General features: G+C 35.6%; 3 protein-coding genes across 3 annotated transcripts; 1 reads left to right on the forward strand and 2 right to left on the reverse strand.

Moving 5' to 3' along the window:
* Positions 1-519: 519 nt before the first annotated feature.
* On the reverse strand, positions 520-1726 carry LOC106341482. Its single transcript, XM_013780245.1, has 2 exons — positions 1459-1726; positions 520-845 (listed from the first exon to the last, which is right to left on the reverse strand). Exons 1-2 carry the CDS (start codon positions 1597-1599, stop codon positions 549-551), a joined length of 438 nt encoding a protein of 145 aa, XP_013635699.1. The 5' UTR covers positions 1600-1726; the 3' UTR covers positions 520-548.
* Positions 1727-7922: 6196 nt separating this feature from the next.
* Positions 7923-10056, forward strand: LOC106336726 (scarecrow-like protein 22). Its single transcript, XM_013775656.1, has one exon. The coding sequence runs from the start codon at positions 8209-8211 to the stop codon at positions 9901-9903; it is 1695 nt and encodes a 564-aa protein (XP_013631110.1). The 5' UTR covers positions 7923-8208; the 3' UTR covers positions 9904-10056.
* Positions 10057-10387: 331 nt separating this feature from the next.
* LOC106340570 lies at positions 10388-12963 on the reverse strand. The gene is made up of 4 exons (XM_013779425.1): positions 12880-12963; positions 12703-12787; positions 11104-12559; positions 10388-10971 (listed from the first exon to the last, which is right to left on the reverse strand). Exons 2-3 carry the CDS (start codon positions 12769-12771, stop codon positions 11720-11722), a joined length of 909 nt encoding a protein of 302 aa, XP_013634879.1. The 5' UTR covers positions 12772-12787; positions 12880-12963; the 3' UTR covers positions 10388-10971; positions 11104-11719.
* Between the last annotated feature and the right edge of the window lie 5301 nt (positions 12964-18264).

An 18264-nucleotide genomic window follows, 5' to 3' on the forward strand; every position in this document is an offset into this window, starting at 1 on the left:
TTTGTTTCCTCGGCTCCAACTTTACTGACTGACATATGTACATACTACAGACTTGCTTATGCAAAGTTTTAATGCCATCAGAACTTATAGCTAGTAGTAAACTAAGTAACCATCAAGTATTTCAAATTTTTAGCTGCTTTTTAAAATTTGAATCATGATCAATCAATCGTTAGTAAGTTAGTCTAACATCACGAAAATTTTTACAATTTTTTTACAACAACAAAAGTACATTCTTATTTAGTATTAGCATAACATTCAAAGGACTGCTTTAACAACAACAAAAAAAAAACAAAAAAAAAGAGAGGTACCCATGCATGTATATAGAGACGAGTAAATATAATAGTGCATCATGATCGATATATGCGCACGAATGCGTGATATAGTTACAAAATCAAGAAATGCAACCGGAGTAGTATCGTACAACATCAAGAACCTGCTTTACTAGTTTATTTTAGTTAACATATAGTATATTTTATATAAAGCTTCAAACTAGGTCGTTTGTGACCACATTAAACGAGTCAAAATGTAGAAATTTGATCAAGAGAAAGTTAATTATGATGAGGCGGATGGGTGCTGGGCTGCATGTAGTCGAGACTGAATGCTGGATGTTCGTGATCTAATCTAGGCTGCTTCTTTGAATATTTAGGAACTTTCCAAGTTCTCGAGACTCTTTTGGGCGGCACGGTTTTGTCTAGTGAAGCACGTTTTACCCTGAAATCTTCATTCGTACTATTCCCATTTATCTGACCATGATTAGCTACGTCATGTTCGATCGGTGCTTCACTCAATAAGGTTTTCGTCACGTTTGTTGAAGGAACTCCTTGTTTTGTAATTTCTTCGTTGTTCTGTGCCATGGAAAAATAATTAGTATCGTTGTGTATATGTGTATGATTAATTAGCTTTTATTTTTCTTTTGGTTTATAGTTCTATATAAGTACACTAAGTACGTTTTATGCTTAGTACAAAGCCGATCACAATACATGAGATTCTATGGAATATAAGAGAAACTAGTTACACTACTTGACCATATAATCTGCTCCCAAAGTTCGAGTGTTGACTTTAAATAGTACGTTGATTTGGACCATGCCTACAAATCATAAATATAAATAGATTTGGTTTGAAGAGAAAGAAAATATGAAATTTAGTTCATCTATATGTTAAAAACAAGCATATTTAAAGCTTCTTTATTTTTTGTCAAATAGGCATATTCAAAGATAACCTACCTAATACACAATGAACCAACATGCATTTTTAAGGGATTGTGCACATGCTAGTATCAACGATCATGATATACTTGAATCTGTGTTTTGTTATATAATATACTATATATATGCGTTTGTGAATCAGCCAAAACGTTTTCTTAAGAAGATACCCTATATATATTGCGCACACACGAAAAACCCCCTAACATCATTGAAAATAACTCAGGCTCTAACATAAGAAAGCAAAGGGGATTACCTCCGCAATTAAGTGGTCACGATTCACACCAAGCTTCTTCTCCATGGGTCCAAGACGGCGAGAATCGCATAAGCAACTCGGAGAAAGGATGACAAAGACGATACAAAGGAAATAGAAGCAAGTAGTCCTCAACGGATCCATACCAGTAATAGCGACCAAAAAGGAGATATGACCTGGACTATAACCGAGACAGTTGCAGACCAATATATATAGAGAGATGGAGAGAGATATGACGTTTTGAAGATATTGTGATGGTACGTAGAGGAGAAGAAGAGAACATGCAAATGTCTGAATGAGAAGAAAAAAAACTGTAGCGAAGGTCAGATTAGGGTGTTTGTGTGGCCCCTCTTATGTCTATGAAGGATTCACTGATCCAAACCAGAGAAACTTTCCAAGCAAAAGTGAAAAGACCAAACTCGTGTCTTCTCTCTCGTAGTTATAGCATCCTCAGATTGACACCGCTTAGTTATTTTTTGTATATATCTATATTTGTATTAATAAATGGAGCAAAAATCTAGCTGGTAACTGAAACGTGCAAAAAGGAGGATTAGGGTTTTTGATGCATATGCTTCTTTTGTTTATCCCAAGAAGCGGTTTTTAGCTCCTAACTCTTTGTCTCTACGTTGGACCCTTCAAACACTTTGCATGGTTTTACGCTACCTTGTTAACTTTTGTCCCCTATAACTCGTCTTTCGTTCACTTCATGTGTATGTTTCTCGGGAACCTTAGCATACGCGGTAAGATCGATATTTCTAATGGCGATTGACAAAAAGGTTAGCAGTTTTTTTTTCTGCCAAAACATTCTCCAAACGGATTGTTGCATTTTTGACAGGTAAAACCTACGTTTCTTTTCACAGAAACATTGAACCAAGTTTGTTTAATTTATTTCATCATACGCATGGCTTATTCATTGACTTAACGCATTATTCAAAGTCTAACACCACACATGTATAAGATATATTATCTGTGATTAATTGAATATATAACTATCAAGTATTGCAACGGTCCTGTATATGATTCATTCATTGTGTGGGTATCCGTACGTATCATTAAGTCATTTACATTGAAATATATGTTGGTCAATTTTATACATGATACATGTTTAGTTGTTCGTATCTACTTGAACATAATGACATTACAACCACCTAGGTATTTCGTTGCATTACGTTGACTTTATGGCAATTATATAGTATATATCTAATGCTAATAAAGTACTAATTCCCACGCTTCTAATGAACAACGGACATATATAGTTTGATGTTATCAACAAGTGGACACTGGTAGTGTCTGCTAAAACCCCCCAAAAGTCTCAAAAGATTTTTTTTTTTTGCTAAAGTCTCAAAAGATATTTGTATTTTATATTCAATACAAATAATATAAATTGTAGTTACTATATATGGTTGAATACATGCAATTTATATATATATATATATTTGACTTAGTTCAATACAATGGATATATAGATTTTGAAGTTTAATTATGGTTTGAAGACATGCAAAACTGTACTGATATACATAAGACCAATTAAAGTATCACAACGTACTACTCATTAAAACCTTGCAGTTCAATACTGAATTGTCTATAAACTTTCACACTAAACTTGGCAGACATGATAAGAACTTGATGCTCATGAGTTTTGATCAACGATTTGATCGGATGGTGGTGGAAAACTTGTTCAATGATGTGATCTGACACTTTTCTTGAAACCTTATAAACGTGTTACCTAACGAGAAAATATCTGCATGGTTAAAAGACACATCTATACATGATGAGACGATTATGTGCGTTTTGTCAAATAATGCAATAGATTAGACTTGGGTATAAATAATAGAGTAGTTGACATGGGATTAAACATTTTATGGAAATAAGAAAAGAGCAAAGAACGTGTGGGTCCATGTTAGCAAAGTGGGGTCCCACAATGCAGCAGACAAGTGTGCGTGGGACCATCACCGCTCTGTTTTTATGTTTGCTTTGCGAAAGATCGTGCCCTAACCACAACCCGAAGCCGCCATTGCCGTTAAGTTCGACACGTGTCTCTTCTCCATGTGATTTGTCTTTTAATGCCATGTCGGCTACGGATCGAGTACAAACAAAACCCATCATTGTCTTGGGTAAAGCCCAACATATACCATGGGCCTGATCCGGGAATGTTAACGAACTGAACCCGAATTAAACATCGCGATTCCTCTTTCCTGTTTTTTTTTTTCCGTCTCGATGGTTAATTATGCTATTACAAAAAGAAATATTAGCCGTCTCCTGAAAAGATCTCCTCTATGCTTTTCTCTATAAATCTGCATAATTCGCCTTTGCTAGAATTCAAGACTCAGATCTCCTAGTGTAAAAGAGCTTACTCAAACCACCGGACGAAGGGCTTCCACTGTTATTATAAGCTAACCCACTATTACTGTCTATAAGCTTATGGAGGTAATATTTGATTGATTTCTTCGGCAAGTAAACGTGATTTAAGGAACGTTTTAAACTTTATTGGTTAAACCGTTAAGCTATGGACCAAGGCCCATAGTTAGTTAACGAGAGATAATGAAATTCAAATGATTCCATAAACCCCCAAACAAGTTACCATCAATATGAGATAAGAAATAGATATCCTTAAATTCCAAAACTTAAAATACATTTCGTCTAATTTCCAAAAATTGAGTTTCTTACGAAAAAGAAGTATCCATAAATCCATTGCAAGAAATGAGGGATTATTGACTAGCAATTAGCGAACCAGCTATCATCTATGACCAACTCGGATTATATTTGGATTAATAAACAATGGAACACGATTAAATTCTTCGCTTCCAAAATTACTGAACTTTTAGTTGTCAACGGATTGAAAACTAAGCTTTAACAGTAGTCATCTAAATTCTAGAACAATATCGACATAATTTCATAGCTGACGTAACCTTATTTGTTAATTATTAAATAATTTAGATGAACTCCTTATAAATTATAATAGAATAGTAACACTGCCATGCCCCGGTCGGATTTGTTTGTCTAATAATTTGGTGTCAACTGTTTCTAGATTTTAGAAATTACAAATTAGGGACGTTAATAATGTGTCAATCACAAATACTATATAGTTTGACCAGCAAACATAAGGTTAGTACTACATGGCTATGTTGGTTGTTGTCATGACAAATTATAAGCTCATACAATCTATTCACCATCTTTTACTTTTATGTTTTGTTTCCGCCGTCGCTATATCTTTTTTTATTCGAACCAGGATTATTGGTTTTGTGTAGCAGTGTGAGCATCATAATAAGTATTGATAACCAATCATAAACCAACAAAAATAACATAACTGGTTACATATAACAATTAAACTGTCCTTGTTTTGGATTGTGACTTTGGATATGACATGATTCATCTAAGTTACCCCTCTTTCGAAATTCCTTAACATATCAATTGAAACTTTCTTGACCAGAAACGATAAAAACTTTTAAGCTGTGACCGACTGATTGGTCATTATAAATTATTTTTTTACTCTTAAGTCTTGTATTACATTAAGTTTAATAATAATTTATCAGCTAAGTGAAATACTGTTTTTAATATTATTAAAACAAAGAAAAGCACACACTTATTTTCACTCTATAATTTATCAGATTAATAATATTTATTCCATTTTATCTATTTATTTTCATATTTTCACGTTTTTACTCCATTTTATTTATGAAATGCTAACTAGACTACTGGTAAGAAAATTTTTAGCTGGTGATTCATCGGAGTTATCTCCTTTTTATATTCTTTAACATAACAACTGAAACTTTTTTTTATATAACGGCAACTACTCTTACTAAAAAACCACCGGTTTAGACCGCCAAATCGAAAGTAGAGAATCAACATATATTGTATTACTCTAGAAACAGTTAAAACTTATAGGCTGTTATTAATTGGTCACTGTGGAGTAAATATTTACTATAAGTATTGTATCACTCTAAATTTACATATAATTTATCAATCAAGTGTAATATTTTTATATAGCTCTAATTACTATTTGAAACAAAGAAAAAAATACACACTTGTTTCCACTCAATAATTACCAGGGTAATATCATTTACTCCATTTTCTTTTATATTTCTTTTATTTTCAAGAGTCATGATATTTTTTTTCTTTTATTCAGATTAAAAACATTTGTTTAAATTAAGTTAAATCATATAAGAAAAATAAAGAAAAGTAAGGGGACATGCCCCGTACCACAAAGCTTCCGTCCGCACCAGATTTTTTGTGTCATATTAGCCGCGTTAATTATGTACGTGCAACTGAATCACGAGTACGTAAAAGTATCTCTGATCTCATTCTATTTTTCATTATAAAATAGAGTTTAAAGTAAAAATATTTAAATAGTATTCTATTTTCTATTTTATAATATAATAAAAAACAAGTTTATTCTATATTTTTTTTTTTGTTCATCACTCTATTTTTCACTCCAAAATAAAGTATCATCGGAGAAACATTTAACTCTACTATAAAATCATTCTATTTAAAAAAAATAAATAAAGTAAATCAATGGAAATGGTCAAAGAACATCTACAACTCATTGTTATTTTCACCTCTATGATTCTATATGTTATAATAGAGTCAAATGTGTTCCATGTCACCTCTATTTTCACTTCTAAAATAGAATTTGCTATTTTTCTATTTATAGAGAAAAAAATAGCATTCCTCTATTAGATAGTCATATTTTTTTTTTTCAAAATAGTTCTCTAACTTTCAAATTTTATAGTTATAATCAAAATAATTATTGTATAGAGAAATAAAGTTTTTGTAAGAACATAATTACATTTTTATTACCTAATAGTCTTTTAATAAAACTTTAGTTTTAAAAAATTCATAATTTCATGAAAATCTTTTAAAAGTTAAAAGTAAATAGGGTTGATTATCAATTTTTATAAATAAAATATATTTCTTGTGAAATTAAAATATAATCTTTTGAGAATATTCATTTACAGAGGCAACAATAGAAATATACTTTAGAGAGAAATTCATCTCTATTTTAGAGATACTTTATTTTAGAGGTAAAAATAAAAGAATACATCAGAAATAGTCTAATATGTATGCAAGGTAACATTCGGTCTATAAGTTAAGTAAATATACGCAATTTGGTATTTTTAAACAGTAAACATAACAAAAAGCAAAAAATCTATAATTTAATACAATACATGTTAGGCAGATTACAAAGATGGTGGAAGTTCACATGGCTTTTTCTTGTTTGTGTTGAAAAAAACATGTCTCTTGTTATTGTAATATCCAATTAATATGACTAATCTATTATGTCTTGGTTAGAAAAGACAGAAACATGGAATTGGCTTTATGACAATCATATAAGCAATGTCTCCCCCTTCGTTCATACACACAAAACCCTCAACAGTTCCAACCTTGGTGATTTATGAGTTATTTGATTTCCTTCATATATATTTTTGATTTAATTGCAATGACAAATATATTTCCAATTTTTCAAAGGTATTGTCTTTCTAAAATCACAGAGGATCAATACCGTTTTTGTTTTAAACGCTACAAATCTTCGGTTACAGAAAAAATACACTAAAAATCTTAGCATAATAGATTTCTATACAATATTTTCAAATCAATCAAAATTTTGTTAAACGCTCCTATTTAATATTTATAAATATTGAATTATAAAACAATCAACTAATAACTTAAAATAAAATAGGTTTTATGTACAGTTTGAATCCTAAAATTTATTTTTATTGTTTATTCCATATTAGCATGCTAAACAGATTCTCCTTAGAAAAGCAGAAACTATTATTTTTAGGTTCACTTTACATTATTTAGCAAAATAAGAGTAGTATTTAAATTTGGTTCCCACTTTGACATGTAACTAAATTTATGTAAACTATATTTTCTCAACACTAACACTGAAATATACTTTTAGACTCACTAGTTTAGTAAGGTTAGTTGACTGGACACTGAGTATGATTGATATATCAAGTGAATAACAAAGTATCTAATATTTTATTAGCAGAAAAATTAATTAGAGTTGATTTTGTAGAATAATTATAAAGCGCTGAAAATTAAGGTTTAGTGGATTAGTAAATGTTTGTATTATATTGTAGATAACAAAATCACTTTTTAAAGAATAAGGCATAAGAATTTTGATAAAAAATATAAATAATACAATTAGTATATAAATGTTTTTAAAATGTGAAAATCGTGAGCAAATAGTAATGTTGTATACTATTTATTGGTCAGTACTATGATTATTTAGACATATATTCAACGAGAAATAAAACAGTAATGGTAAATCAAAGTTTGAATAATGCAAGTAGATTCTCAATCTTACATTAAACTTTCTCTTTTTGCAAACGTCAAATATTTTCTTAACAAATTCAGAGCTATTTGCCAAAAAAAACAGATCACATAAATACGAATTTTGAAGTCAAAATACGAGAAAAATACAAATGAATGTCGTCCATAGAGAGAGAGAGAGTAAGAACCACGCGCTGTAAATACGAGTAGGCTTAAGAGAGAGGGGAATATGAAATGATACAGATGTAGACAAGTAAATCTACAGACACAGGGAAAAACAAAATCTAGAGAGATAGAGAGAGGGCATTGATGAATAAGATCATCATTTTGGTATGTTATTGTAGAGGGAAGACACGACACATGAGATAGAATAAAGAAAATGTGGGCGCCAATCTCAGTTTCAAGCTTTCATCTTCTTCTCTTCTGAGATCTAGGTTTTGTTTCTTCTTACCCAACCTTTCTCTCTCTCTTAGATTGGTCATGCCCCTGCCCTTTGAGGAGCTACAAGGACTGGGTTTTTCCTACGGAACACGTGAAGATCTCTGTTGTGTTGTCGGTGTTAACAATGGTAGTAGCGAGCCCACCTCTGTTCTAGACTCTAGCAGAAGCCCAAGCCCCTTCCTCTCTTCCTCAACCACCACGCTGTCTTCCTCTCACGGTGGTCCCGGCGGCGCCGCCGCCGGGAAATGCAATCAGATGGCTTTCGAGGATCTCGACGGAGTTCTCTCCGGTTCTCCGGGACAAGAGCAGAGCATCTTTAGACTGATTATGTCCGGCGATGTAGTGGATCCGGGCTCTGAGTTCATGGGCTTCGACCCGGGTTCTGGATCCGACCCGAATCCACTCTTCGGCTACGGCTTCCCTCTCGACGAGCCGCCACCGGAAGAAGAAGACTTGAAGTTTCAGATCACGACGGACCCGAACCCGTGTTTCTTCTCCGGCGGGTCGTCTCCTCCGGCGAAAAGACTCAACTCGGGTCAACCCGTTTCTCACCAGTGGGGCTTCCCGTTCTCGGATCCGGGTCACCCGTTTCTCGCGCCGCCGCCGAAGCTAGCTGGAACCGAAACAACGGCGGTAATCACCGAGCAGCTATTCAACGCGGCGGGGGAGCTAACCGGAACCGATAACAACAATCCCGTACTCGCGCAAGGGATATTGGCGCGGCTCAATCAAAACCTCAACAACAACCTTAACAATCCGAAGCCTCCGTTTCAAAGAGCGGCTTTGTACGTAACCGAATCTCTCCAATCTCTACTCCAACCGTCTCTCCCTCCACCTCACACCCTACTCCTTAAAATCGCAGCCTACAGAGCCTTCTCCGAAACGTCGCCGTTTCTTCAATTCGTTAACTTCACAGCAAACCAGACCATCCTCGAGTCTTTGGAACGGTTCGACCGGATCCGCATTGTCGATTTCGACGTCGGTTTCGGCGGTCAATGGTCGTCTCTGATTCAAGAACTCGCGAACAGATCATCATCAGCTCCGTTATCATCGCTAAAGATTACATCTTTCTCCTCTCCTTCAACCGTCTCCGACAAGTTCGAGCTCCGGTTCACCGAAGAGAATCTCAGAGCCTTCGCCGGAGAGACCGGAGTAACGTTCGAGATGGAGATGCTGAACATGGAGACTCTCCTGAATCCACCTCTCTCTCTGCTTCGATCATCTGATAAAGAAGCAATCGCAGTGAATCTCCCGATCAGCTCGGTTATCTCCGGTTACCTCCCGTTAATCCTCCGTTTCCTCAAACAAATCTCTCCAAACGTCGTCGTTTGCTCAGACACTATCCCCGACGCGCCGTTTCCCAACGCTGTGGTCGACGCGCTTCACTACTACACATCTCTCCTCGAGTCTCTCGAGTCACCGAATAGTAGTAGTCAGGAAGCTGTTGCGAGTATCGAGAGGTTTTGCGTGCAGCCGTGGATACAGAGACTGTTGACTAATCGTTACCGTTGGATGGACAAATCTCCGCCGTGGAGAAGCTTGTTTGGACAATGCGGGTTTACTTCCGTGGCGATGAGTCAGACGGCGGAGACGCAGGCGGAGTATTTGCTTCAGAGGAATCCGATGAGAGGGTTTCATTTGGAGAAGAGACAGTCTTCGTCTTTTACTACTAGTTCGCTCGTGTTATGTTGGCAGAAGAAAGAACTTGTTGCTGTCTCAGCCTGGAAATGTTAAAAGAGGGTAAAAATAAAAAAACATCAGCCACTTTCTTTCGTTTTTAGCTTTTTAATTTGGGTTTAATCATATGTTTTAATGTGTTATTAATCTTTGATTGTGATGTTATTAACCAATCAAATGATATATATAAGTATCCTTTTGTTAGTCCAATGCAGTAAGAAATCACATGGTAATCAAAGTAATACCACTTTATACGTATAAATCCAGCTGCTTAATTTTAAGTGTTAAGATTCTGCCGTGAAGTTGTGAAGGTGTAACATTCTTTATTGTAATCGATGCCAATAAGATCTCTCACCCATGTTTTTACTCTTTCCAATCATTTCTTAATTACCACACCTTTTATTATCATTGATAATTGATTATTCATTTTATGATTTCCTTTTAAATTCAGATTTTTTTTTTATTTATATAACAAAATCTACAATAGTCTGCTTGGGAACAACGCATTCATTAACATCCCCACATGATTTCAGTCTTTTTTTTTTTCTTTAATCCATTTCCTAGAAAAGAAAACGCTCTACCGAACCGGTACCCGCACTGAACCAAAATGTTGTATACAGCTTCAATCAGACAATAAACCGGAAGCTTCATCTCCAACCAGAATATACAGCCACATCACCATCATTTACTATATCCTTACTTGAATTTCACTGTCGTGGAGGGAAATGTAAGCCTTCTTGAAGCTCTAATAATGGGTTTTTTAAGGTGACCAGTCACAGTAGAATGAAACTCCATGAACCCTTACGAACGAGTAGGCTCTCTGTCCACCTGCAGTCGGTTAAAGAATACATTACGGCTAGAACAATAACTGGTCTGTTTCATAATATTACCATGTCCACGGTCCACCTGAGTCTTTGACACCCGCATTACGTTTGGTCATTGACTCGGTTAAGTCACCGAAGACCGATTAAAAGAAGTTAAGAACCCCAAAAGCTATTGGTGCTGACAAGAGACTGAGGCCATGAGGTAGATTTGCAGAGACACTGGTAATGGCAATACAACCAACAAGTCATGCAACCGCTCCTTCCCATATCTTCTTTGGACTTATGGGGTCTTACCAAATGCCTGAAAGCTCACTACTTTACTAATCAATGCACAAAACCATAACTAACACTCAAAAGTCTAAACGGTTTTATCTACCATAATCCCATAGACAATGTATAAATGGCCTAGATCTAAGCCTCATTAGAGACATACCTTGCCACCGAGGAAAGCAAATGTTTCTGATGCAATTATACCGCAAAATGAAACCAATATTGCCACAAGGCCAACTGTCCATACTTTTGACCACCGAGGGGAACTGACCATCTTCTTCCAATTCATATACGTTATTTAACTGCTCAGAAGACTTCTCTTTGGATACTTTACGACACAGATTATACTGAAAGAAGCACAATAGTAATAATTGAGTGCTTGCCGGTGTTTAGAACAGGAGTGGTAAAACCGCAACGTAGCTTGACCCGAAAAAAGGAAGACAGCCAAAAACAGACCAGAGACAGCTGAGAGAAACGTGGGTTTCCTCTATGTAACAACAATGTCACTGAAACAACAAGTGCAGCTGATGTCCACCGAGATATCTATATGACCAAAATACCTACAAACCAACATTCATCACAAAGATCAAACCCTTTTGATCACAAGCTTTTGAAGTGATTCACTTGAATGAGACTACTCACAATGTATGGGCATAAGGGCACATATAATATAACTGAGCGGGTTGGTTTTGGAAACACCTTGTTTCAGTTATAACTAGAAAAAGAAAGATCACAGAACAAAACTAAAGGTGCAAAACGTTTGCTGTCTTCATAGTCTTTTACTTCTTGCCCTTGCCCTTGTCCTTGTCCTTTGGCTTCGTGTTTTTATCCATCTTTTGTTTCCTCTTGTCATCTCTCATCCTACTCTCCTCTTCACGCTTTTTCTTTCTACATTCGTTTTTTGCTTCCACTTGTGCCTCCAGCCTTATCCTTTCTTCTTCACGTGAGAAATCTTGCTTGCCTCGAGCTAGCCCCTCTCTCACAGCCTCTCTCCGAGGCCTTTTTTCACCAGCATCGAGGCTTGTAGATACAGTTTGTGTCAGTGACGAAAAAAAAGATGCAGTTTGTGCTGCTAATAAAGATGGGATACCCTGATCAGAGTCTGATGCACTAGCAGCCAATCTTTCACCATAATCGAGCTTTGTAGATGCAGCTGGGTTATCCTGATCAGGGTCGGTAGCACTAGCGGCAATGTTGGCGGCATCTGCCACCTCCTCAAGAGCTAAGCCCTCTCTCACAGCCTCTAGATGCGCCATTTTCTCACAGCCTTGTTGCTCCAGCTTTATTTCTTCTTCTTCACGTGACAAAACTTTCTTGTCTCGAGCTACAGCCTCTCTATGCGCGCTTCTTTCACGTGAATCAAGCTTCTTTGTAGATAACGTTGGTTTACCCTGATCAGAGTCTGCATCACTAGCAGCATCTGCCACACCAAGAGCAGCATTCAAGGAAGCAGCAGCCAAAGACAATCTCTCTTTAGTTCCAGAATCAAGGTCAGCATATGCATGTTGCTCGATCAGCTTGAAAAATTCATCTCTCAGACGATAGGCTTCCTTAGCATGAGAATATGCTTCAGCTGCATGCATCTTAGCCTTGCCAATAATTTCGCCAATGTCCAGGAGCTGCAAGTAACAGACAAACAAAAAGTTATTTGGAGATTCTAAGAGACTTGTTAAGCGCATTACACCATCATAATATAAAGCATGCAGCCTCCTGACAAACAAACAAACAATCAATCACAAACCCAAATATATTTAAATCGTACCTTCAAGCTCTCTTTCAACTTGACAATTTCTTCCCCACCATTGAAGGTCCGATCATCGGCGCTTCCCATCGAGACTGTATCAAATCTAACTTGCCCAACAGGAAAACAAACAAAAAAAAATCAGTATAAACCACTTTCGCGCAATCAAAACAGGCGCGATTCGATTCGAGAACGGACCTGTCTGTTGAGTGCTTAGGGTTTTGATCTCTGTCACTCGCTCGATTTCTGATTGTATCAGAACGGGACAGACGGAGCGAATCAAAAGAGGTAAGACACTGGAAAATTAGGAGACACGAGCTTTTTATTAGGTTATAAAAGAATTAAAGAGATTCGTAATTTGGCTGCTCCAGAATGTATTGGACTGCCAACAAGCCTTGTCCAGGAAGTAAAACTGTCAAATAATTGGGCTTTTACGTTTTAAGTATATTTAACGCCAATCTCGTTTTCTGCATGCAGATTGATGGTCTAACCCCCAAAAATCTAATTAATCTATTCTAATTTAAAATTGAAATATAAAATAATACTTGATTATTTTTAAGTGAACTCTTATAGATTTTCATTTCTTTTTGACTAATTCTAACTCTTTCATTTATTATTTTCATTTAAATGTTTAATTACATCTTTTACATTCTTTTTTACTCTTACAAATTACTTCATCTATCATAATAATTAGATGTCATTTATTTTACATATTAACCATAATAATTTCACACGTCATTTAAATGAAATTGTTTCATTAGTGAAAATAATTCAAACCGATTAACAAAATTATTTTTATTTCTTTACATAATCAGTTAGACATGGGCATTCAGATATAGATCAGCTTTTAAGAGTATTGGGTTTTTGGATTTTAAAACTAAATTATTTTCATATATTATAAATTTTTGGACATGCTTCTAATTGGGTTCTTCCAAATCCGGGTAAATTTTTAGGAACTTAAAAATATCTAAATAACCTATATGTTTAAAAATGTTACTAAACAATTTACAAAAAAATTTAAACAAGCACCCGCACGGACGTGCATGTCAAGCTCTAGTTAAGATTATAACTCAAGTGGGCTGTCCACAAGATCTAGAAATTTGCGGTTTTAACAAAAAACATGATTTTACATTTTTGGCAAAAAAACACAATTTTACAAATTTGGCGGATAAATATATGTATGTGATTGTGGCGAAAAAATATTTTATATTTTCGGCAGAAAATGTTATTTTACAGTTTCAGTGAAAAACATGATTTTGTGTGTTTGATAGAAAAACATGATTTTTTCTTTTATTTTACGATTTTAACGGAAAACTATTTTGTTATCTTTCGCGGTTTGGACACTGCGGTTCGAACACGAAAATGTGACTTTGCGTTTCTGGCCGTTATTTTGCGATTTTGGAAAAACAATGTGTTTGCAGTATTGGTGGAATAATATGATTTTACAGTTTGAAGAAAAATAATCTTATAATTTTAGCAGAAAATATGATATTTAAAGTTTTGTTGGAAAATAAAATATGGGATAATATGGTAAATGATTTTCATCAAAATTTGTTTAATCTAATTTTTTAGTGTTTTTGGGCTTCCCAATAACCATGTGGTTTCAATCTATCAAAGCCATTTTTACGAAGAAAATTAAATTTACTTATTTAAATCCACGCCCAATAGACATATCTATAACTAGTCTATTATAATTTGGATACGGTCTGCCTATGGTCATCCTGCCCTTTTGACATCCCTAAACGATACACATATATGTATTTCAACACAATATCCTCATATATTCTTGAAAAAATTACTTTCTAAGACACATTGGGTCAAAAGAACACTTTCTTATGCTCCTTTGTTTGAATTGCCCTTTAACTAGAGAGAAAGTATTATAACATGTGTCAAAATTATCTTCAATATTCTCTAAAATTATTCTATTTAACTTTTACCTTTTGGTTTCATATTTTATAATTTCATAAACTTAATCTTGCCTCAATCTGTCATCAACTTCATCTCTCATCTTCCACATCCTTTGAATCTTCTTCTTCGTTAAATTTGCAGATTTTTTTTTAATAATTCTGAATCACTAATTTTTGTTGTCGCGTCTTTATAGTTTTCCATTTTATTTTTTTTAATCTAAAAATTCATGGAAACCTCATATTGGGAGCTAAGAAAAATCTATTCTAAAATCTCAGGTTGGAAAATTCCAGATCTTTACTGACGAATACATCCAAGGTTTACTTCTAATTGAACTATGAGAATTTCATATACAGATTTTTCCCCCCCTCTTTTATGCTTATTTTTAATTGATATACAAGAAAATAAGAAATAAATAATTTTTTTGATTTTCTTCTTAAGCAGACAGTGAAGCCGATGTCTCTCCTACAACATTTAATTCACATGTCGCCCATGCTTTTCATATCCAGAAATTTTCATGTCCAACAATCTCTTTGATGATGAAGAAGATAGATCCAGTGGAGGCTGCGGTGGTTATGGAGGAGAAGATGGTTACGAAGATGGAAAACGTGAGGGTAGATACAAGAGACTCGTGGATACAATGGTGGTGGATGTGGTTATTCGAAAGGTGGAGTTGGTGGTGGTACGGTGGAGGTGGTTGTAGATACCGGAGTGGAGGTTATGGTGTTATTGATACAGAGGTGGTAGTGTATACAAAGGTTGATACGTTTGGAAACTTTGTTGATGAAACTTCGTTCACAAACTTCATTCATACAATCTCATCCCTGGAACTCTGTTGAAAAAAGCTTTAGTTAGAATTTTTTGGTCCATTTGAAATTAGTTATTGTCCTTTTGATGATAAATTTACTATATATGAAAGAAAAGCTTGATCATCTTTTTTATGAAAATGATGAACTTAACCCACTAAAATCATCCACAAGACTTTGTCCACGAAATCCCGTCTACGAACCTCTTGTAAGATTAAAAACCTTGTCCACGAGAATTCGTCTACGAAATCTCGTCCACAAGTTCACATATCTTCCATCCACGACTGCACCATCCATATATATATATATATATATATATATTATAAATTTTACAAGAAATATATACATTATGGATATCAAAATGTACAAGAGAAAAAATCATAATTTGTTTTACGCATAAATATAAAATTTATACATTATAATTTGTAATAATGACTAATAAAATATGTTGGAAAAATACAAAACCAATTAATATGTCAACTAAACTAATAAAACATCTAATAAGCTCCCTTTATGATTTCCTTACTGTAATCAATCTTGTTTCTTCAGCAGAAGGGTATTATGGTCTCAATATTGCATCGAAATCAGCAATTGTGTCTTACAAACATAAAGTGTCTAATTGAGTAAGAAGAAAGACAAATGTGTCAAAATATGTAACTCTCTCTAAATTCTTCTTATTGCTTACAAAGTATTTGGGTCTTGACAGAGAATCTATCCACGCTACAAAGTGCAACAACTTCCTTAATTCCAAAACTTGATTCATATGAACGCTTGTTTCTATCCTGGCTTGTCAGAGATATTGTAACATAAAAATCTCAATTGGTGACAACTCGTCCTGTAAGTATATTGTTTAAGGGTGAAGTCTTAGGTTCGAGGAACGCCAAGCGCATCAATAACCTACATAGAGGAGTCAGTGAGGGCTCAAATGTGAGGGGTTAGGGTCGATGCCCTGTAGGGCTGTGAACCGCGGTCCGAGTGAGCGGGACGGGTTGTCACAGATTCCTTGTTTGGCAAGTTTTTAGTTTAGCTACTTGATGATTGTAGTGACTATAATGTTGCTTGCTTTGTAGAGGCGTGCTCATCCAAATATGGCGTAACTCACATGTGCCACAGTGTTCTAAAACAATAGAGTATGTGGAGACAAAAAAATAACGCCCGAGCACGGCCAAGAGCGAAGCCGGAAAGCTTGCAACACACATCTTAACGAATGCAACAATTCTCAAGAAGCTCACTCAAAGGATAGCAAATCGCTCTTTTGTAGAGATGAAGATGGGATCAAGTGCTAACTTAAAAAAAAATCAAAACTTTACATGAACTACTCTTCGATGGAGAAATTCATTTGGTCTTGATCAAGATGTAAATAAAGGTAAAATTCATTTGGTCTTGGAATTCAAATTCGTGGAGACATTTCATATTTTCTTTGGGGCTAGATTCGTTGTTGAAGTGCCAAGTCGATTCATAGATTGATCCAAATTCAATTGACTTGAAACTATAGTTGATAAGTAGTGGCTGTAACAATCATTGATCGTTCTTCTCCAATGGCATAGACCAGGTTATATGTAGGTACGACCTGTTAACCAAATCCTTTATCTTACTTCATAACCAAACCAAACAAAATCGGATAAATCATCTTCAGTCATTTACATTTTAGACCAATTAATTTGTTTTTATGTAACTTTGAGTTAGACCAAATCAAAGTGTAACGACCCTAATTCTGTATTAGTCATGAGTTGGTTTGTTTCAAATATTTGGTTTAACTAAACCGGCAGCGTTGGTATAATTAATTAGTGGACCAACCAAGTGTGCTTACCTAATTATATATAGCACGTATTCTCTTCTTTCTTGGGGGCCGTCAAACATCGTGGAGAGTGTGAGGGCTCATGATGCATCGTCATTCTCCTCCCCCATGTCTTATGTCGATGTGGATATTTGTTTTCACCACCACCACTCGTCGTTCTTTACAGAACCGGGACCATCGCCGTCATACCGCATCACCAGTTCACCACTCCAACGACACCATCCATGCCGCTGTCGTTAGCCGGAGCCACAGCCGTAACTGTCAACCACTGTTATGTGCCACCATGGGCCGCGGGTCATCGGAGGGGCACTTGTCACCGGAGTCATCGCAAGTCTCATTAAGTCTCCATCAGTTTTCGGGTGTAGTCATCTCGTACGTACCAGTTCCGTAATATAAATTAAGAACGTGACCGAGCCGAAAGGGAGAGAAGGCACATGGAAATGGATCCATCGTCTCACCACCACCTGGCACCAACCACCATCATCACTTGTTATCTAAAAGCCGTGTAGCTAAGTGTTCTTCCTTCTTACTTGAGCTACAAGCAACCTTCATGGCATATAATTAACTTTAATCGTGCCATGCCATGCGCAGGAAGAAACATGGAACTTTAGGTGTGAATTATTGATAAATAATTCATGCTAATATAATGCCTAGACCGAGAGACATATTAGTTTTGGGTATTTCCTGATCCATTTCCAATATTGGCTAAGGTGAGGATCTTTTCTCGAATTTCTCTTGCACGGCTTAGGACCTTGAATAAGTATAATTTATTTCTAATGTGTTTCCGTCTGTGTGAAATCGAGTCTGTTATTGCTTGTTTAGTTTTTAGGTTTTTTGCTTAAACCGGAACTAGGGTGTTAGCTTGGTTCGAAAAAGCGAGAGTTTTTGTCGCCATGGCGCTAAGGCGCCCAAGGCGATGCCCTCAACGCTTAGGGACACCCTTGCCAGGCGAGGTACATAGATCCCTAGCTTTTCTCGCTTTTTCCTGGCTTTTGCAATATCCATAGAGCGCTAAAAGCGGCATTTAGTTGTCCCTACACAAAAAAAGAAGATTTGCTTAAAAATGTACACTTA

Source organism: Brassica oleracea, chromosome C4 (genome assembly GCF_000695525.1).
Source record: "Brassica oleracea var. oleracea cultivar TO1000 chromosome C4, BOL, whole genome shotgun sequence".
Classification (NCBI taxonomy): domain Eukaryota; kingdom Viridiplantae; phylum Streptophyta; class Magnoliopsida; order Brassicales; family Brassicaceae; genus Brassica; species Brassica oleracea.